General features: G+C 63.2%; 3 protein-coding genes across 3 annotated transcripts; 2 read left to right on the top strand and 1 right to left on the bottom strand.

Moving 5' to 3' along the window:
• Positions 1–124: 124 nt before the first annotated feature.
• AMSG_07110 (DEAD/DEAH box helicase) lies at positions 125–6,477 on the top strand (the record flags this gene model as incomplete). Its single annotated transcript, XM_013901130.1, has 2 exons — positions 125–3,673; positions 3,715–6,477. The coding sequence occupies 2 exons, from the start codon at positions 125–127 to the stop codon at positions 6,475–6,477; spliced, it is 6,312 nt and encodes a 2,103-aa protein (XP_013756584.1).
• A 71-nt stretch (positions 6,478–6,548) lies between these two features.
• AMSG_12041 (uncharacterized protein) lies at positions 6,549–10,130 on the bottom strand (the record flags this gene model as incomplete). Its single annotated transcript, XM_013901215.1, has 3 exons — positions 6,549–7,800; positions 8,914–9,892; positions 10,097–10,130. The coding sequence occupies 3 exons, from the start codon at positions 10,128–10,130 to the stop codon at positions 6,549–6,551; spliced, it is 2,265 nt and encodes a 754-aa protein (XP_013756669.1).
• A 918-nt stretch (positions 10,131–11,048) lies between these two features.
• Positions 11,049–14,926, top strand: AMSG_07107 (leucine Rich Repeat family protein). The gene has a single exon (XM_013901129.1). It carries the CDS (start codon positions 11,813–11,815, stop codon positions 14,903–14,905), a length of 3,093 nt encoding a protein of 1,030 aa, XP_013756583.1. The 5' UTR covers positions 11,049–11,812; the 3' UTR covers positions 14,906–14,926.
• Positions 14,927–15,187: the final 261 nt, after the last annotated feature.

The following is a 15,187-nucleotide window of genomic DNA, read 5'->3' as shown; positions in this document are numbered from 1 at the left end:
GCCGCACCCCCCCCCCACCGCGCCCCCTCCGCATATCCCCCCCACTACCCCCCCTTCCCCCCACTTCCCCCCCTCCCCATCAACCCACCCTTATCTACCCCACCCCCCCCACCCCCACAGGTACATGACTGCAGAGTATACCCGTGAAAACTATGAAGCCAAGGTTTCTGACTTTTACTCTGGGCTGAAGCCCAGGTTCCTCAACCTCTTGTCGGATGTGGGTGCCTCTGAGCTTGCCCTGCTCGAGCTTGACTCGCTCCTCCTGACTGCGCTTGATTCGGCTCATGTGGATTGGACCAACGGAGGTTCCATTCTTCATGTTGTCTTTGCTGTTGAGCGCTTCCTTGCCTCGCTTCGCACCAAGGGCGTCTTCTTCCGTGTCGTCATGTTTGTCGCTCACGAGTCGCTCCTCTGGTCGGCCTCGCCGCTCATGCGTCTCGTCCGCTCGCTTGTCGTCCTCCACCTCCGGCTCAACACCGATGTCAACATCGATGTGCTCGACTCGTGGTTTGGTCCCGAGTGGGATGAGTACCTCATCGACAAGGAGCCCGCGTTTATCGTGGTCCATGAGGGTACGACCAAGTTCCTCTCGACCACCTTTGCCGACGCCGACGCCGGCGACGAGGAGGAGGACAAGGGTGCGTTCCCCAACCCGGAGGCCGCGCGTGTTCTCCACGCCTTTGTGCTCAAGGCTCTGCTCAAGCGGTTCCACTGCGTCTTTGCCGCAGGCCTCTCTGAGCGGAACAACACCATTTCGGGCTTTGTTGTCCGCGCCGAGTCCGAGTTCTTCTCGATGAAGCCGATTCTCCCGATCATGGACGCGGTGCTTGTGGAGAAGACGGCTGCGGCGCAGGCGGCGCTTGCCGAGGCTGACGCTGCGCTGGCGTCGGTTCCCGAGGCAGCCGCAGCTGCGGTGGGTGCTGACGGTGTGGCCGGCGCGTCGGTTAGCTACGCGACGGGCGTGGCGGCTGTCAAGTCGATTGTGGCGGCCAAGGCTCAGCTTCCGGCCGAGCTTGCGGCGGTGGTCGAAGATCTCGCGCGCATTTTCCTCCTCTCGCTCGCCTTTGTCCACCACGGCCTCCCGCTCAAGTTCCGCGGCCAGGCGCTCGACGCGCCTGTTTCTGCCGCGCACTACGCCGGTCTCCTTCCGTTTGTCTCTGCTGTTGCCGAGCGGTCCGTTGCGGTCTTTGGCTTCCCGCTGGCGGTCAAGGGCGGGCTCCGTGAGGGCCTTGCGGGCGTGATCGGAGCCGACGGTGCGCGTGCGCGCGAGCTGGTCGACCTGGCCGACTTTCGGCTCTGCGCCCTGCTGCTCAACGTGTGCACGCAGAAGCCGTCGCTGGCGACAGGCGCCATCGACGACTGGGGCGTTCCGGCCGAGGTTGTGAACGACTACGCGGCGCTGGCGGGCGCGGCTGGTCTTGCTGCCGCGCCGCTGCTTGCGGTCGGCACGACGCCGACCGTCCCGCACCAGGTCTCAGCCCACACCCGGCGGGTGCGTGCCAAGGCTGCGGCCGAGGCCGAGGCGCTGGCGAACGGCCCCAAGGCCAAGGTCGCACCGTCGCGGGCCGACTACCTCGCGGCGCAGGCTGCCGAGGCGCAGGCTGCGGCCGAGGCTGCGGCGACGCCTGCTGGCGAGTCGTCGTCGACCGTCGGCGGTACCGGCGCGGTGGCGGTGGAGGCCGACGGCGACGGGTCCGACGACGAGTCGTCGTCGGGCGGTGCGTGGGACGACGACCTCACGTCGTCGGACGACGGTTCCGACGGGCCTGCCCAGTCGTCGGGCAAGGGCGGTGCGTCGGACGCGGCTGGCAAGGATGAGGCCGACGAGTCGGACGGGTCGTCGGAGACTGACGACGCGTACGCCAACGCGCCCGAGGCGCCGCGGGCCGAGCTCCTCTATCCGGTCCACAACGAGCTCCTCGACGCCATCACCGACTACAAGGGCGTGGACCTGTCTTACCTGCACCCGCGCGACGCGCTGACTGAGCTCTCGGGCATGCCTGGAGCGACGTTCTTTGACCGGACGCGGTGGAACCCAGCGACGCGGCTGGTGGAGACATACCTTGAGGACGAGGTCATTGCTGACCCGGAGCCGATGGACAAGGAGAACATCTCGTGGCTTAACGCGGGGTACAAGGCGCTGCTGACGTTTGAGAAGCGGAAGCGGACGCAGTACCTCAAGACTCTTGTCCGGCGGATCTACGACAAGGACATCAAGACTTGGCCCGAGCCGCCGGAGGGTTCGACCGAGTTTACGGTCGACGACGCCACCGACGCGCTGCGCAAGGAGGTGGAGGAGGACATCCGGGTCTACCGCCGGCAGTCCAAGTTCCTCTGGCACGTCAAGGGCGAGTCTGTCAAGCTCGCGCGGAAGCACGCCAACCGGGACTCTGCGCTCCGCGGCGACCAAAAGTACACCTCGTTCCTCCACAAGTACGCCGAGTCGCTTACGGGCTCGCTCAAGATGCACGCCAACCCGATCATCATGAAGTCGAACGACGGGGCGAGCTCGTCGAGCTCGGCGCCCAAGGCCCGGCACCACAGCAAGAAGGGCAGCTCCAAGGGCAAGAAGAGCAGCCAGAACCCCGAGGCGACCGGCGCGTCGCGCCGGCTTACCGCCAAGCAGATCAAGGCCTTGTCTAAGACCGACCGCATGAAGTACGAGAACGAGCTGAAGCGGAACCGCGAGCGGCTGCAGCACACGCTCACCCAGTGGGTCACCCTCCACAAGCAGGCGCAGGCGACGGCGGACCACGCGTTTGCCATCAACGAGCTTGTTCAGCGCAAGTTCCTCGACCACGTGGCCGTCGACCGCAAGACCGAGGTCCACGTCCTCAAGTCCAAGGCCTCGCTCTACACGCTGGCGCGGTACTGCAAGCTTTGGCGCGAGGAGCGCAAGGCTGCGTCGGAGCTGGGCGAGGTCTCGCTGGCCGACCGGAAGACGTTCCCCGACGCCGCCGAGGTGGCGACGGCGGTCACCATCTTCCGCCTTGTCTTTGACATTCTCAACACGTACGGTCCGTCGTCGGCAGACTACCCGCGGGCACACAACGTGCTCGACGAGCACGACGTGACTGGGCTTGTCTTTGCGCTCCGCTTCATCGGCCTCGGTGAGGTGGCCGCTGCGGTCGAGACGCGGGTCGCGGGCAAGCTCCCGAGCCTGCTGGAGATCCTGGGCTTCTCGGACGATCCGGCGGAGCGGACCGAGTCGGACGAGTCGGTCATCAACGTGCTCGAGGATGGTGCCCGTGGCTTTGGATCGGTGGAGGAGTTCCTGGAGATCAACGCCGAGGACAACGCCAACTTTGAGCTGACCTCGGTCGGCCTCTCGTCGGCGCGGTTCCAGCTCGTGTACCAGGGTCACCTCATGGAGCGGCCGCGCGGGCTCAAGGCCGACCCGCGGGCCAAGGGCTTTGTGCCCGACGAGTGGCAGGTCAAGCTCCTCGACGCGGTCGACCGCAATGACTCTGCGCTGGTGTCTGCACCGACGTCGTCGGGCAAGACGTATGTCTCGTTCTACTGCATGGAGTCTGTTCTCACTACGTCGCACTCGGGAGTGGCCATCTACATTGCGCCGACCAAGGCGCTGGTCAACCAGGTTGCGGCGGACGTGTACGCGCGGTTTGGCAACAAGGACTACCCGCAGACCTCTGCCGGCATGTCTGTCTACGGCGTCATCACCGAAAGTACGCGTACAAGCCGCTCCGGTGCCAGGTGCTCATCACGGTGCCCGAGATGCTCGAGCAGCTCCTTCTTTCGTCGGCGCCCAAGGTCCGCGAGTGGACGACGCGGATCAAGTACTGCATCTTTGACGAGGTTCATTCGATCAACAAGTCTGCCGGTAAGGTGTGGGAGCGGCTCCTGCTCCTCATTTCGTCGCCGTTCCTTGCGCTCTCGGCGACAATCGGTAACCCGGACGAGTTCTGCCAGTGGCTCCGCGACATTCAGAACGCGAAGCGCGAGCAGGAGCTTGCGATGATCAAGCTGACCAAGAAGGAGATTGCGTCCGGGGTCAAGCCTGAGGACCGGCTCTCGCGTGGCTACGGTGTGACGCTGGTCAAGCACCCGCACCGATGGGCCGATCTCAAGAAGACGGTCTTCCTCCCCTCGCCGTCGACCGACGAGGACCGGACGGTGGTGACGGCTGAGGACGAGATCACGTCGTGGTCGTGGTCGGTCATCGACACGGTCCACCCGCCGCTGGAGGACATCAACACCGAGGCGTTTGTGCCGGTCCACCCGTGCGCCACGCTGACGACGACCAAGCTCTCCGGTGACGAGGGTGTGCCCGGCAACCTGGCCTTTGAGCCCCCGGACACGCTTGCGCTCTACGACCGCATGGTGGAGGTCTCGGCCGAGGACGGGCTGGACGACACCGAGCTGACTGATGCGCTGGTGCCCGAGAGCGTGTTCCCCATTGCGGCGGCGGTGACGCGTGACGAGGCGCGTGGCTGGGAGCTGGACGTCAAGGCGCGGCTGGAGGCGTGGATGCGCGAGGGCAGCGAGTCGTCGGTGGGCAAGGTCCTCGCGGCGTTCTCGCGGCCGCTCAACAACACGGTCAACGCGCGTGTGGACGAGGCGCTGACGGCCGGCGTCAAGATGGACTCTGACGATTTCCTCAAGGAGCACTTTGTGGAGGTGGTGACCGCCCTGGCGGCGACGAAGCGGCTGCCGGCGATTGCGTTCAACTTTTCGCAGGAGATGTGCGTCTCTCTGGCTGCCACGGTCATTTCGACACTCATGGAGTCCGAGGCTGCGGCACGCCAGGCGTCGTCGGCACAACGATCGGCCAAGCGCGCGGCGCGGGCGAACAAAAAGGCAGCCAAGATGGCGAAGCGGAACCGCGACAAGAAGACGTCGAAGAACGCTGAGGAGGAGGCCATGATGGACGACCTTGTCGGCGCCGAGAACCAGGTCGATGAGGACGTGATCGACACCGAGGCGTTTACGCTTGTGGCGGTCGGCTCGTCAGTCGACACCGACGACATCAATGCCATTCTCCGCGGTCTGCAGATCTCCAACGATCCGGCCATCGACGACATCCTCAAGGAGGGCCTCCTCCGCGGTGTCGGCGTCCACCACGCCGGTCTCCCGCGCAAGTACCGCGAGGCTGTGGAGCGCCTCTTCCGGGCGCACTACCTCAAGCTAGTGGTTGCGACCGAGACGCTGGCGCTCGGCATTCACATGCCGTGTAAGACCGTAGTTTTTGCCGGTGACTCGATCTACCTCGACTCGCTGCAGTACCGCCAGATGGCGGGTCGCGCCGGGCGTCGTGGATTCGACCACATTGGGCACGTTGTCTTCTACGGAGTGGCGCTGTCCAAGGTCAACCGGCTGCTCTCGGCCGAGACGCCGCACCTCCGCGGGCACTACCCGCTCTCGGATACGCTTGTGCTCCGGCTCCTCTCCAAGGGCAAGGTTTCGGACGACGCGACGATCGAGTCAAACTCGGTCATCAACGCGGCGGCGACGCTGATGGACCACCCGCTGTACGCGCTCTCGTCGACCAAGTCGCACATTGGGGCGCAGATGCGGCTCCACTTCCGGTTTGCGGTCGAGCTCCTCGCCCAGCGGCTGCTTGTCAACGTGGAGGGTGCGCCGTCGGGCCTCTCACAGATGGCCATGGCGCTGCACTCGGAGGGCCCGTCGTCGCTCGCGCTCATCCACCTCCTGCAGACCGGCATGCTCCACCGCCTGGCGGCGTACGAGCTGCAGCAGGCCGAGGTTGCCGAGGCGCACGAGGCCGAGGACGCCGAGGCCGACGTCTCCATCCTCATGCTCCTTGTGTGCTACATCGTGGGGCGCGTCCCGGTCCACCCGTGCACGCTCAAGTCCAAGGATCCTGCGGCGTCGCCGGTTCTCCCGCCGATCGACGAGGCCCTGCTCCCGGCCATTGCCGACTACAACTCGACGACGCTCGAGGTGTACACGCAGTACGCGCTCAAGGCTGCCGAGCTGGTTCGCAAGCTTAGCAACAAGGCCGTCGACGACCCGGAGCCACTCCCGGTCTCGCAGTTTGAGTTCCCGGTCGGCGCGCCAGGCGCCGAGGACGCGTACGCCGCGCTCGCCCTCTCCGACTCGGTGGAGGCCACCAAGGCGCGTTCGCCGTTTGTCGCCCTCTCGGGCCTCGGCGACTCGTTCCTCAACGCCGACGAGCTCGCCTCGTCGCTCCGTGCTGGCATCGAGCTCGACGCTGGCGCCCTGCCCACGCTCGACGTCGAGGGCGTGCACCTCAACTCGTACCTCCTCGACTTCCTCACCGGCCTCTCCAAGCACGACATTGTCGAAAAGTCCGGCCTCACCCTCTCCAACGTGTGGAATGCGCTCAACACCTCGCTCATCTTCCTCAAGACACTTGTCGAGGGCATCGACGACTACGTCGACGCCGAGCCGAACCGCGACGTCCTCTACCGCGTCCTCAAGGATTACTCGGACCGCATGCTCGCCCGCTTCTACGGCCGCCGCAGTGTCGCGTAGGCGTAGTAGTCAGCCGCATTAACACCTATTTCCCCTCGCCACGTGCCGCACATGAGCAACAGAGGCCGCGTTTACAAAGGAGGGGCGCGGAAGCCGATGCCCTGGCAGGTGATGACGTTGGTCGAGTGGCCGGCGATGGACGGGTCTGTGTCGGGAGTAACGTCAAAAGTGGCGCCAGTGAGGAGTGAGACAAAGTGGATGGCGGTCTGGGTATGGAGCGAGAGCGGGCCGCAGCGGATGCGTGACTCGCCGTCGGCCAGTGCCATGTAGATGATGAGCTGGTCGGTGAGGTACTCGTCGGTGCAGCCGCCAGCCTCGAGCTGGGTGATCAGCATCTGGGCGGCCTGGCGGCCGACGTCCTCAGCCGGAGTGCCCTTGGCGCCCAGCGCCGAGCCGGCGAGCCGCTCGCCGGTCGAGGTGTGGGCGACGAGGAGGATGCCGGTGCCGTTGCCAAAGGCGAGCGGCTCATCGATGTGCGGCGTCTCGACGTTGAGTACAACGTCCGCGTCACCCTCGGCCACACCGACGCCTGCCGAGCCGAACCACCAGGCGAGCATCTTGCCCGCCGCGTCGGCCATGCGTGGGCCGACCGAGGCCGGGACGCGGCCGGCGGTAAAGGCAAAGACATCGACCGAGGTGACGATGCCGCGGTCGAGGGCCACGATGGGACGGATGGCCTCAACGGGGCTGACCTCGAGCACAACTTTGCCACAGCCCTTGGGGTAGAAGCCGCGACGGGCGATGGTGAGGTCGAGATCGTCGATGCCCATGCGGGCGAGGGTGGGAAAGAGGACCTGGAGCGTGTAGTCGATCTGCGGCGCGTGCGACGCGTTGGTCCCACCGGTCATGTTCAGCGTTGTTGGCCCAGGTGCAAAGAGCAGGACCGGGAGCGAGACTTGCGCCAGTAGAGTCGTCGATCCCGCCGAGGGGATGTTGCCGTCGTAAGAGCCGCTGGCCACGCGGCCCACGCCGGCGGCCGGCGGCAGGAACTTGACCTCGACAGACTTGAGCCCGTTGCCCGCCAGCTCTGCACCGCACATCTTTGCCACTAGATTGATGCCGACCAGATGCTGCGCACGAAGACCAGGCACCGATCGCCCTGCCCGGATGGAGGAGACGTGAATGGGCTTGCCCAGCAGGGTGGCGCATGCAAACGAGTTGCGGAGAATCTGCCCGCCGCCTTCCATCAGCGATCCATCAATAGCCACAAACGGTCGATCGGCCGGCGCATCAAGGGCACCAATAAAGCTTGCAGTAGGAAAAGATGCTGCAGTCGGAGCGCCACCTCCGTTCCTCCGTCCTCCGCGCGAGCCGCCGCGATACCTGCCCCGAGAGCCACCACGGGAGCCACCGCCACCGGCGCTCGGACCGGCACCACCAGCCGACTCGTCGGCCACGTTCTTGCCTTGTTTGCCCTGCTTGTCCTTCTTACGGCGAGCCATATTGCTCAGTTGTGGAATGTAGTGTGAAAGACGTGACTGTGGATGAGTGCGGTGTACAGTGGGCACTGTCTGTCGCCGTGTCTGGTTGGTGTTGCTTCTGGCTCTGATCTGAGTCGTGCTGCTGTGCTGTGGCTGCCATTCTGCCGTTACAGCCGCAATCCCGAAAATCCGTCGCTGTTTTGGGCTCCATTGCTTTCTTTCCATTGGTCGCCTTCCATTCCCTTCGATGGCTCGGCTGCCATGCTGTTGGCCAACGAATTGGGTTTGGTGGGAGGGGCAGGGAGAAAGGCAACGTAGCGTAAGCGGGTATGTCGATAGAGGGTGTGAGGATGATGTGAGATATTGTGGTAAGCAGCGATGGGCTGCGACAGGGAGCGATGGGCAGCGGCAGGGAGCGATGGGGAGCGATGGGCAGCGATGGGCTGCGATGGGCTGCGATGGGCAGCGATGGGCAGCGACAGGGAGCGATGGGCAGCGGCAGGGAGCGATGGGCTGCGATGGGCTGCGATGGGCAGCGATGGGCAGCGACAGGGAGCAATGGGCAGCGATGGGCAGCGATGGGCAGCGATGGGCAGTGACAGGGACGGACAGACTGCAGCTACGGACAGTACTGCGCCCAGGCTGGCGGACAAAAGTTGCACACGTCCGGATGATTCGGGAGGAGGAAGCAGGCAGCAGGGCGACCAGCGACTGTGGCCGGTCCGGGATCGACAGGATCGCAAGCAACAGCCGGGAGTGGATCGCATGCCATGAGGCATGTCGTGCCCATGTTTGGATCGGTGCAGAGCGAGGTCGAGCCAGAGCGCACAGGCGGCGTGTGGAGCGGCGGATGAGGGAGACTGATCACTGGCGTGGCGTAGACCTCAACGACTTGATGCCCACCGGAGAGAGTGGCTGGCAGGTAGGCTGCCGCCGACGAGTTGGCGTCGTAGACCTGTGACTGGCACCACGCGGTGAGTGATGGCTGTCCGTCACCATAGGCAGGGTCGCTGACCCCGCGGTGTTGGCGTCGATGTGGACAAGCTCGAGGCCTGATCCGTGCTCCGAGACGACAAATATCATGTTGTCGTTGGTAAAGGTACCAGCGTTGATGGCGCAGGCCGACGCTGTCCGACCAGACGCTGCCCACGACGCGGTAATGCTCTGCGATGCTGCCGACGAGCCGTACGCAATGAGCTCGGTGGTGATCGCCCCGCCGTAGTGAGTCAGCGCCAGTGACTCGGCGTAGTGGACAATACCCATGGGGGTCGGGAGCGAGAACGCAGTGCTGACGATCGAGCCTGTGGAGATGGCAAAGGCAAGCACCACGCCTGGCGGCCTGAGATGCAAATGGGTCGTCGGGTCTGAGCCGGTGAGGGTGAACCAGACGTACTCGCGGGCTATGTTGTCAAAGTCGGCCATGCCCACCACCGACAGCACGTGTGGGTACTTGGCCACAACGCTCGGTACAAGACTGGCGAGCGTAAAGGTCTTGGTCACTCCAGCATTGTCCGGCTCGTCGATGTTCTTGATCTCAACCACTGTCCCATCAGCGGCAAGCAGGTATCCGTACCGCACGTACGTCTCGTTCGACTCGCCGTACGCCATGTCCACCCAATCAGTGGTGATGGAAACGTTGGTAAGCGCAAGCGTCCGATACGGGACCAAACTGCACATCTGGCCAGAGTACGAGAACGGCAAAGCGCAGGTGTAGTACACCACCTTGTTCGGCGCGGGCGTAAGGATCAGGTACCCGGTGTCAAAGTAGTAGCCAACAGGCGAGGTGACGCCGGGAGGGAGCGCGAAGATCTTGTGCGCAAGCAGGTCGTCCTCCCGCACCGCAAGTACATTTCCACCTGCAATCATCATCACATGATCGTTGTCAATTCGCTCCACCTTGACCCTGCTCCACTCATCGGTTGTGTTGAGCGCGAGCGTTCCGATGTAGATCGGTGGCGGCGATGCAATGGCTCGCGACGAACCGGGCCTGTCGCCTTTCCGATCCGAGTAGACCTTCCTTGGAATGGGCTGTCTCGGCTTGGGCCGGCTTGTCTCACTTGAGTGCGGGTTGGCCGAGGCGATGGGCCGCAGTGCGTTGCTGTGGCTGTCATTGGCGTCACAAGCCGCGCCACAGGTAGCCACCACCGACAGACATGCCATCCCTACCACAACCCCCATGACCAGCAATGGCCACATACCTCGACCTGTCCACCGCACACCCTTTGCTGTCATTGGTTTTCTTGTAAGAGGCTAGAGTGTCCCTCGCGAGCTCCTCGTTTGCGTCAAAGATAGCAGCACTCTCCTGACAGAGAGAGAGAGAGCTGCCAACACACGACCGCCGCCATCGCAAGGTTCTACTGCCGGCATCTTCAGCCGCACTGTATATCGGCATGGTTTCGTTGATCTGGAACTTCGCGGGCTTTTGCGAGGCCAGCTACTACAGCACAGCTGGTATCCCAACAGATTTGCTGCCGTTGTGGCTTCATCCGGTGTCGCCTGCTTGTTGGGCAGCGCGGTTGTTGCTTTGTCAATGAGAGCTCTTACCCACACCAAGGCAAGCAACGGATCACGTACCATCCCTTCACTTCTACATCAACTAATACGCCATCCCACCCCTCTATCCCACCCCTCTATCCCACACCCTGCCCCACACCCTACCGCCACACCCTGCCGCCACATACCTTTTTTCACTGCCGATATCGTGGCTCGATCAACACGCCCCCGTGCCCTCTCCCCCACCCTTCTCGCACGCCCTATCCTCACCCACACCAAGGCAAGCAACGGATCACGTACACCCCTCCACTTCCACATCAACTAATACGCCATCCCACCCCTCTATCCCACCCCTGCCCTGCACCCTGCCGCTACATGTTTATTTTTTTTTGACTGCCAAAATATCATGACTCCACCACCATGCCCCCCCCCCCCCCCCCCCCCCCCCCACCTGCCCCCCTCCGCCCCAACCTTCTTCTTGCACGCAGGACGATACCACTCAACTCAACCCTGTTTAGTCAGACAAGGACATCCACTGCCACACCAAACATGCGCTTTGGTGACAAGGCGCGAGGTGTGCTACTCATGGCGGTGGTTGTAGCTCTCGTCCACCCTTCCCTTGCGAGTGCGGGAGATGGTGCACGTGCCAGTGGCGAGCCGTCGTCGCCCTCGCTTACAACGCCCGCAACCAAGCCCATGATCATGACCATAACCATGGCCAGCCCCACTCCCGTGGATACAGTCGCATCGGATCAAGAAAAGGCAACAAGTGTTGGAGTCTTCACCAACAACAAAGTACTTCATTCACATACCCAACACATCTCACATCATCATGGTCTCCAGCACCGTTCTGATGGCCAGCACCGTTCCGATGGCCAAGACCATCCCTCGCCGGTCACCCGTCACGCTCTCGCCTCCAACTCGCATATCTCTCGATCGGCTACTCCCCGCTCGGCCGCATCCTACGACGGCACTCTTTCAGACCTCGAGGCGGCTCAACTCTCTCCGCTCTCTTCCCTCTCGCCCACCAACTCGCTCTCGGCCCATTCTACCGATGAGATCGATGATCGCCTGCCTTTGTGCCCGACTGCTAAGCCTGCGACTGCAGCCGAGGTCCACGACGCAGTTATGGCGCTGTACCACACACTCGACGGCGCAAATTGGATGAGTCCACAGTGTCTCAACGCGTCCACTTTTACCTGCTGGGGCAACTACCAGCCAGAGCACGGCGAATGGTCGTTCCTCTTCTGGCCGGGCCTCAATCCAGTCACCTTTAGCAACGCGGTGAAGACTCATGTGAGGCCGCCGCTGATCACCATCGCCCTCAGCGGCACCAACTCGAACAAACGAACGTGTTTCCGACGGACCCTACCGTGCTGGCGCCAGTGTTTGCCGCACTCGAGCGGATCGAGCTCACCGAGATGGGCATTTCTGGACCACTCCCGCCGTGCATCACCGACGCCGCCTACGCGCCGCGCCTCCAGGCGCTCTCATTCAACAGCAACTATCTTTCCGGCTCGATTGCGTTGCCGCAGAGCCCAAAGTCAATGCTCGCCGAGATCTACCTCCGGTCGAATGCACTCACCGGCTCGATTCCCGCCCTCAACAGCTCATCGCCGCTGCGTGATCTTGATCTGTCCAACAACAAGCTCACCGGCTCACTCCCGCCAGTGCTCTCGATCAAGCTGCGGAGCCTCCGGGTTCAGAACAACTCGCTCTCAGGCGAGATCCCGCCGGGCTTTTGCCCCTACTTGCCGAGCTCTCACCTCGAGATCCTGGACATTGCCTTCAACAAGCTCTCCGGCCCAGTCAACAGCCCGATGCAGCGGCTCTCTTTGTGCGGGTCGCTCGTCGAGCTCATCGCCTCGAACAACGCCTTTACTTCGGTCGACTTTTCGCTCTTCTTTGCCAAAGCCGTCACGCTCCGGAACAACAAGCTCGGCGGGGACTTTGTCACCACGTTTCGCTACTTCCCCAGCGCGTACTACCTTGATCTCGCCCACAACAACCTGACTGGCGGCCTGCCAGCCTCGACCATCGATGGCAGGGTTGTTGCCGGGCCGCTGCTCAACCTGCTCCTCCTCGATCTTTCCGGCAATGACCTCATGCGCGCGCCGACGCCGCTCGCAGCCCCCAGCTCGGTCTACATCCAGACTGCCAACGCATCGATCATCTCGGACACGGCGCTCTGCTTCGATCTTGTCAACTCGGCCATCCCCTCGCTCACACTCAAGGTCTCCCCGCAGTACTTTTCCTATGACAACTGCCAGTGCCGACCAAGCTTCTACGGCGTCCCGCCCGACAACTGCTACGTCTGCCCGCCCAACGCAGAGTGCCCTGGCGGCACATCGTTCAAGTGGCCCGAGGGCTTCTATCCCGAAGCGCTGACCATCGAGCCGGCACCAACATCCAGCCGCACGCCTGGCTTCGGAGGCGAGTTTGATGTTCCGCCGCGCTATCACTTTGCCGTCACCGAGTGTGCCGAGCTTGAGGGCGAGGAGGAAGAGGAGGACGAGGAGGGCGAGCATGGCGAGCACGGCGAGAGTGGCCACCACAACAGCACCGAAGCCCGATCGTGGTCTTCCCACTCCAGTGTCGGCGAGGATAACTCGGACGACAACGAGTCGACAGACGTCGGCGAGACCAAGGCCGCAGGCGCTTGCAAGCCCGAGGGAAACTGCTACGTCTCTTACCTGACCGGCATCGCCCACGAGGAGTGCTCTCCCTGCGAGGAAGGCTTCACTGGCAGGCTCTGCTCGCAGTGTGAGGACGGCTACTTTCTCACTCTCGAGGGCGAGTGCCTCAAGTGCACAACGTCTGGCGCCACGCCGCTCATCATTGCTGTCTCGCTCATGGGCTGCCTCCTCTTTGGCGTCTTTCTCATGCTCTTCTTCCAGCGCGGCTTCCACACTGTCCTAGTTACAAGATCGTTTGCCTCGGTTGCGGGCCTCGGCCCGTGTCAGACCCTCCGCAAGATCCTTCGCACTCTCCTCGAGCTTTGGCGCGAGATGGCGCTGCTTGTGCTGGAGATTGCCGTCCTCATCGCCTTTGTCTTTGTGGGCCTGGCAGAGACCTTTGAGGTCATCATTCTCGGCATTGGCTTTATGCTCATGTCCGGCTACCTCATTTCGATCCGCCTCTCGCCGGCCGATGGTTCTATCCTTCATCACGAGGCAGTGCCGACCGATGGGCGCTCAGCAACATCATCGGACGAAGAGCTTGCAACAACCGACAACGCTGACGTGGCGCAGGGTCACGGGCACGGGCACGGGCACGGGCACGGACACGGTGACGAGGCCGGACACGGTTCCGGCCATGGCTCCGGCCTCGAAGCCTACTTTTCCAAGCACCACGGCATCGAGCACATCGAGTCGGCGCTCAAGTCGCTGATCATCTACTTGCAGACAACCGGCGCCATTGTTTCGGGTTTCTCGGTGGCGTGGTCACGGGCCGTCGTCGTCTTTGGCGCCACGCTGGAAAAAGCCAACCTGCAGGTGACCGGCCTGCAGTGCAACGGGATCGACTTTAGGGCTGCGTACTACTTTTTCATGCTCATCGTCCCGTTCACCGTCACCCTCATGGTACTGGCTTACATTGTGCGGCGGATTGCGCTGTACGTCAACTACACTCGTCTGCGTGCAACGCTACGGAGCTCTGGCTACGCGTCGGCCCCGCTGCTGGGTGGATCGGTTCAGGATGGCCCGGGGCGGGTCGACGACTCGTACCGCGAGATCACCTTTAGCATCACCGCGCTGCTGGTCAAGATGGTGCTTGTGGTCGTCTATCTGATGGTCTTCCCCATTGCAGTCCAGTCGTCGTACATGTTTGCCTGCGTCCCGGCTCCGTTCGAGTCGAGCGTCAAGGCGCCCAAGTACCTGACTGGCGCTCCGTGGATCCAGTGCGGCGGGAGCGAGCAGAGCGAGCTCGAGCTCGTCGGTGGCCTCATCCTAGGCTCGGTCCTTCTCTCCGTCCTGGTCATCGGTCTCTTCATCCAGCGGGCGCGCAAGCAACGCGAAGCCGCCAAGGCCGCCGGCCTCCACCCAACCCCATCGCTTATCCTCTCGTCGGCCGAGTTTGTACTCGAGCCGTACAAACACCACATGTGGTGGTTTGAGGCCCTGGTCATGATCCGCCGCCTGGCTTTTGCCTTTATCATCGCCGCCCTCCCGCAGGGCTCGGTTTTCACCGCTCCGCTCTTGCAGCTCATTCTCATCGCCGCGCTCCTGGCCAACATCCTCCTCTACCCGTTTGCCTCGACGGCTGCCAACCGGCTGGAGACCCTCTCGCTCCTCGCCTCGCTCTTCTCGCTCCGCATCGCCGAGTCTATGGCATCGACGAGCAACCCTGCTTCACTCAACGCTCTCTCTATCATGTTTGTCGTCGGCAACGGAGCTGTTCTCTTCACCTACATCTGCACCCTTGCTCTTCCCATCGCCGCCACCGTCTGGATATCCTTCCGCCGCCGCAAGCGCAACGCTGCCCCTGCCAGCCACGGCGGCTTTGCATCCATCTGAAGAAAAGCGTCCATTTCCACCAACCCCAAACCCCAACTCTGTAATCCCCCTCTCCCAACCCACCCCATCCACCAAATTTTTACCCACCCACCCCCCACCCCCCACTTCCCCACCGCGCGCCAACATGACCGAACACCCTCCCCCCCTCCCCCTTCCCCAACCACCACCACCACTACTACCCCTCTTCCCTCTCCCCCCCCCCCCACCCCCGCCATGAGGACGACCTACTTTGAGTTTGGTTGCGGGCAAGACCGCGGAGCAAGTTCAGCGGCCCAAACTCCG

The sequence above is a fragment of the Thecamonas trahens genome (genome assembly GCF_000142905.1).
Source record: "Thecamonas trahens ATCC 50062 unplaced genomic scaffold supercont1.31, whole genome shotgun sequence".
NCBI classification, from domain to species: Eukaryota; order Apusomonadida; family Apusomonadidae; genus Thecamonas; species Thecamonas trahens.
This window is presented reverse-complemented; position numbering and strand designations above follow the sequence as displayed.

What these genes read in the sequence shown, in the direction of transcription:
- AMSG_07107 (XM_013901129.1), top strand. Translation starts at nt 11,813, where the DNA reads ATGGGCATTTCTGGACCACTCCCGCCGTGCATCACCGACGCCGCCTAC.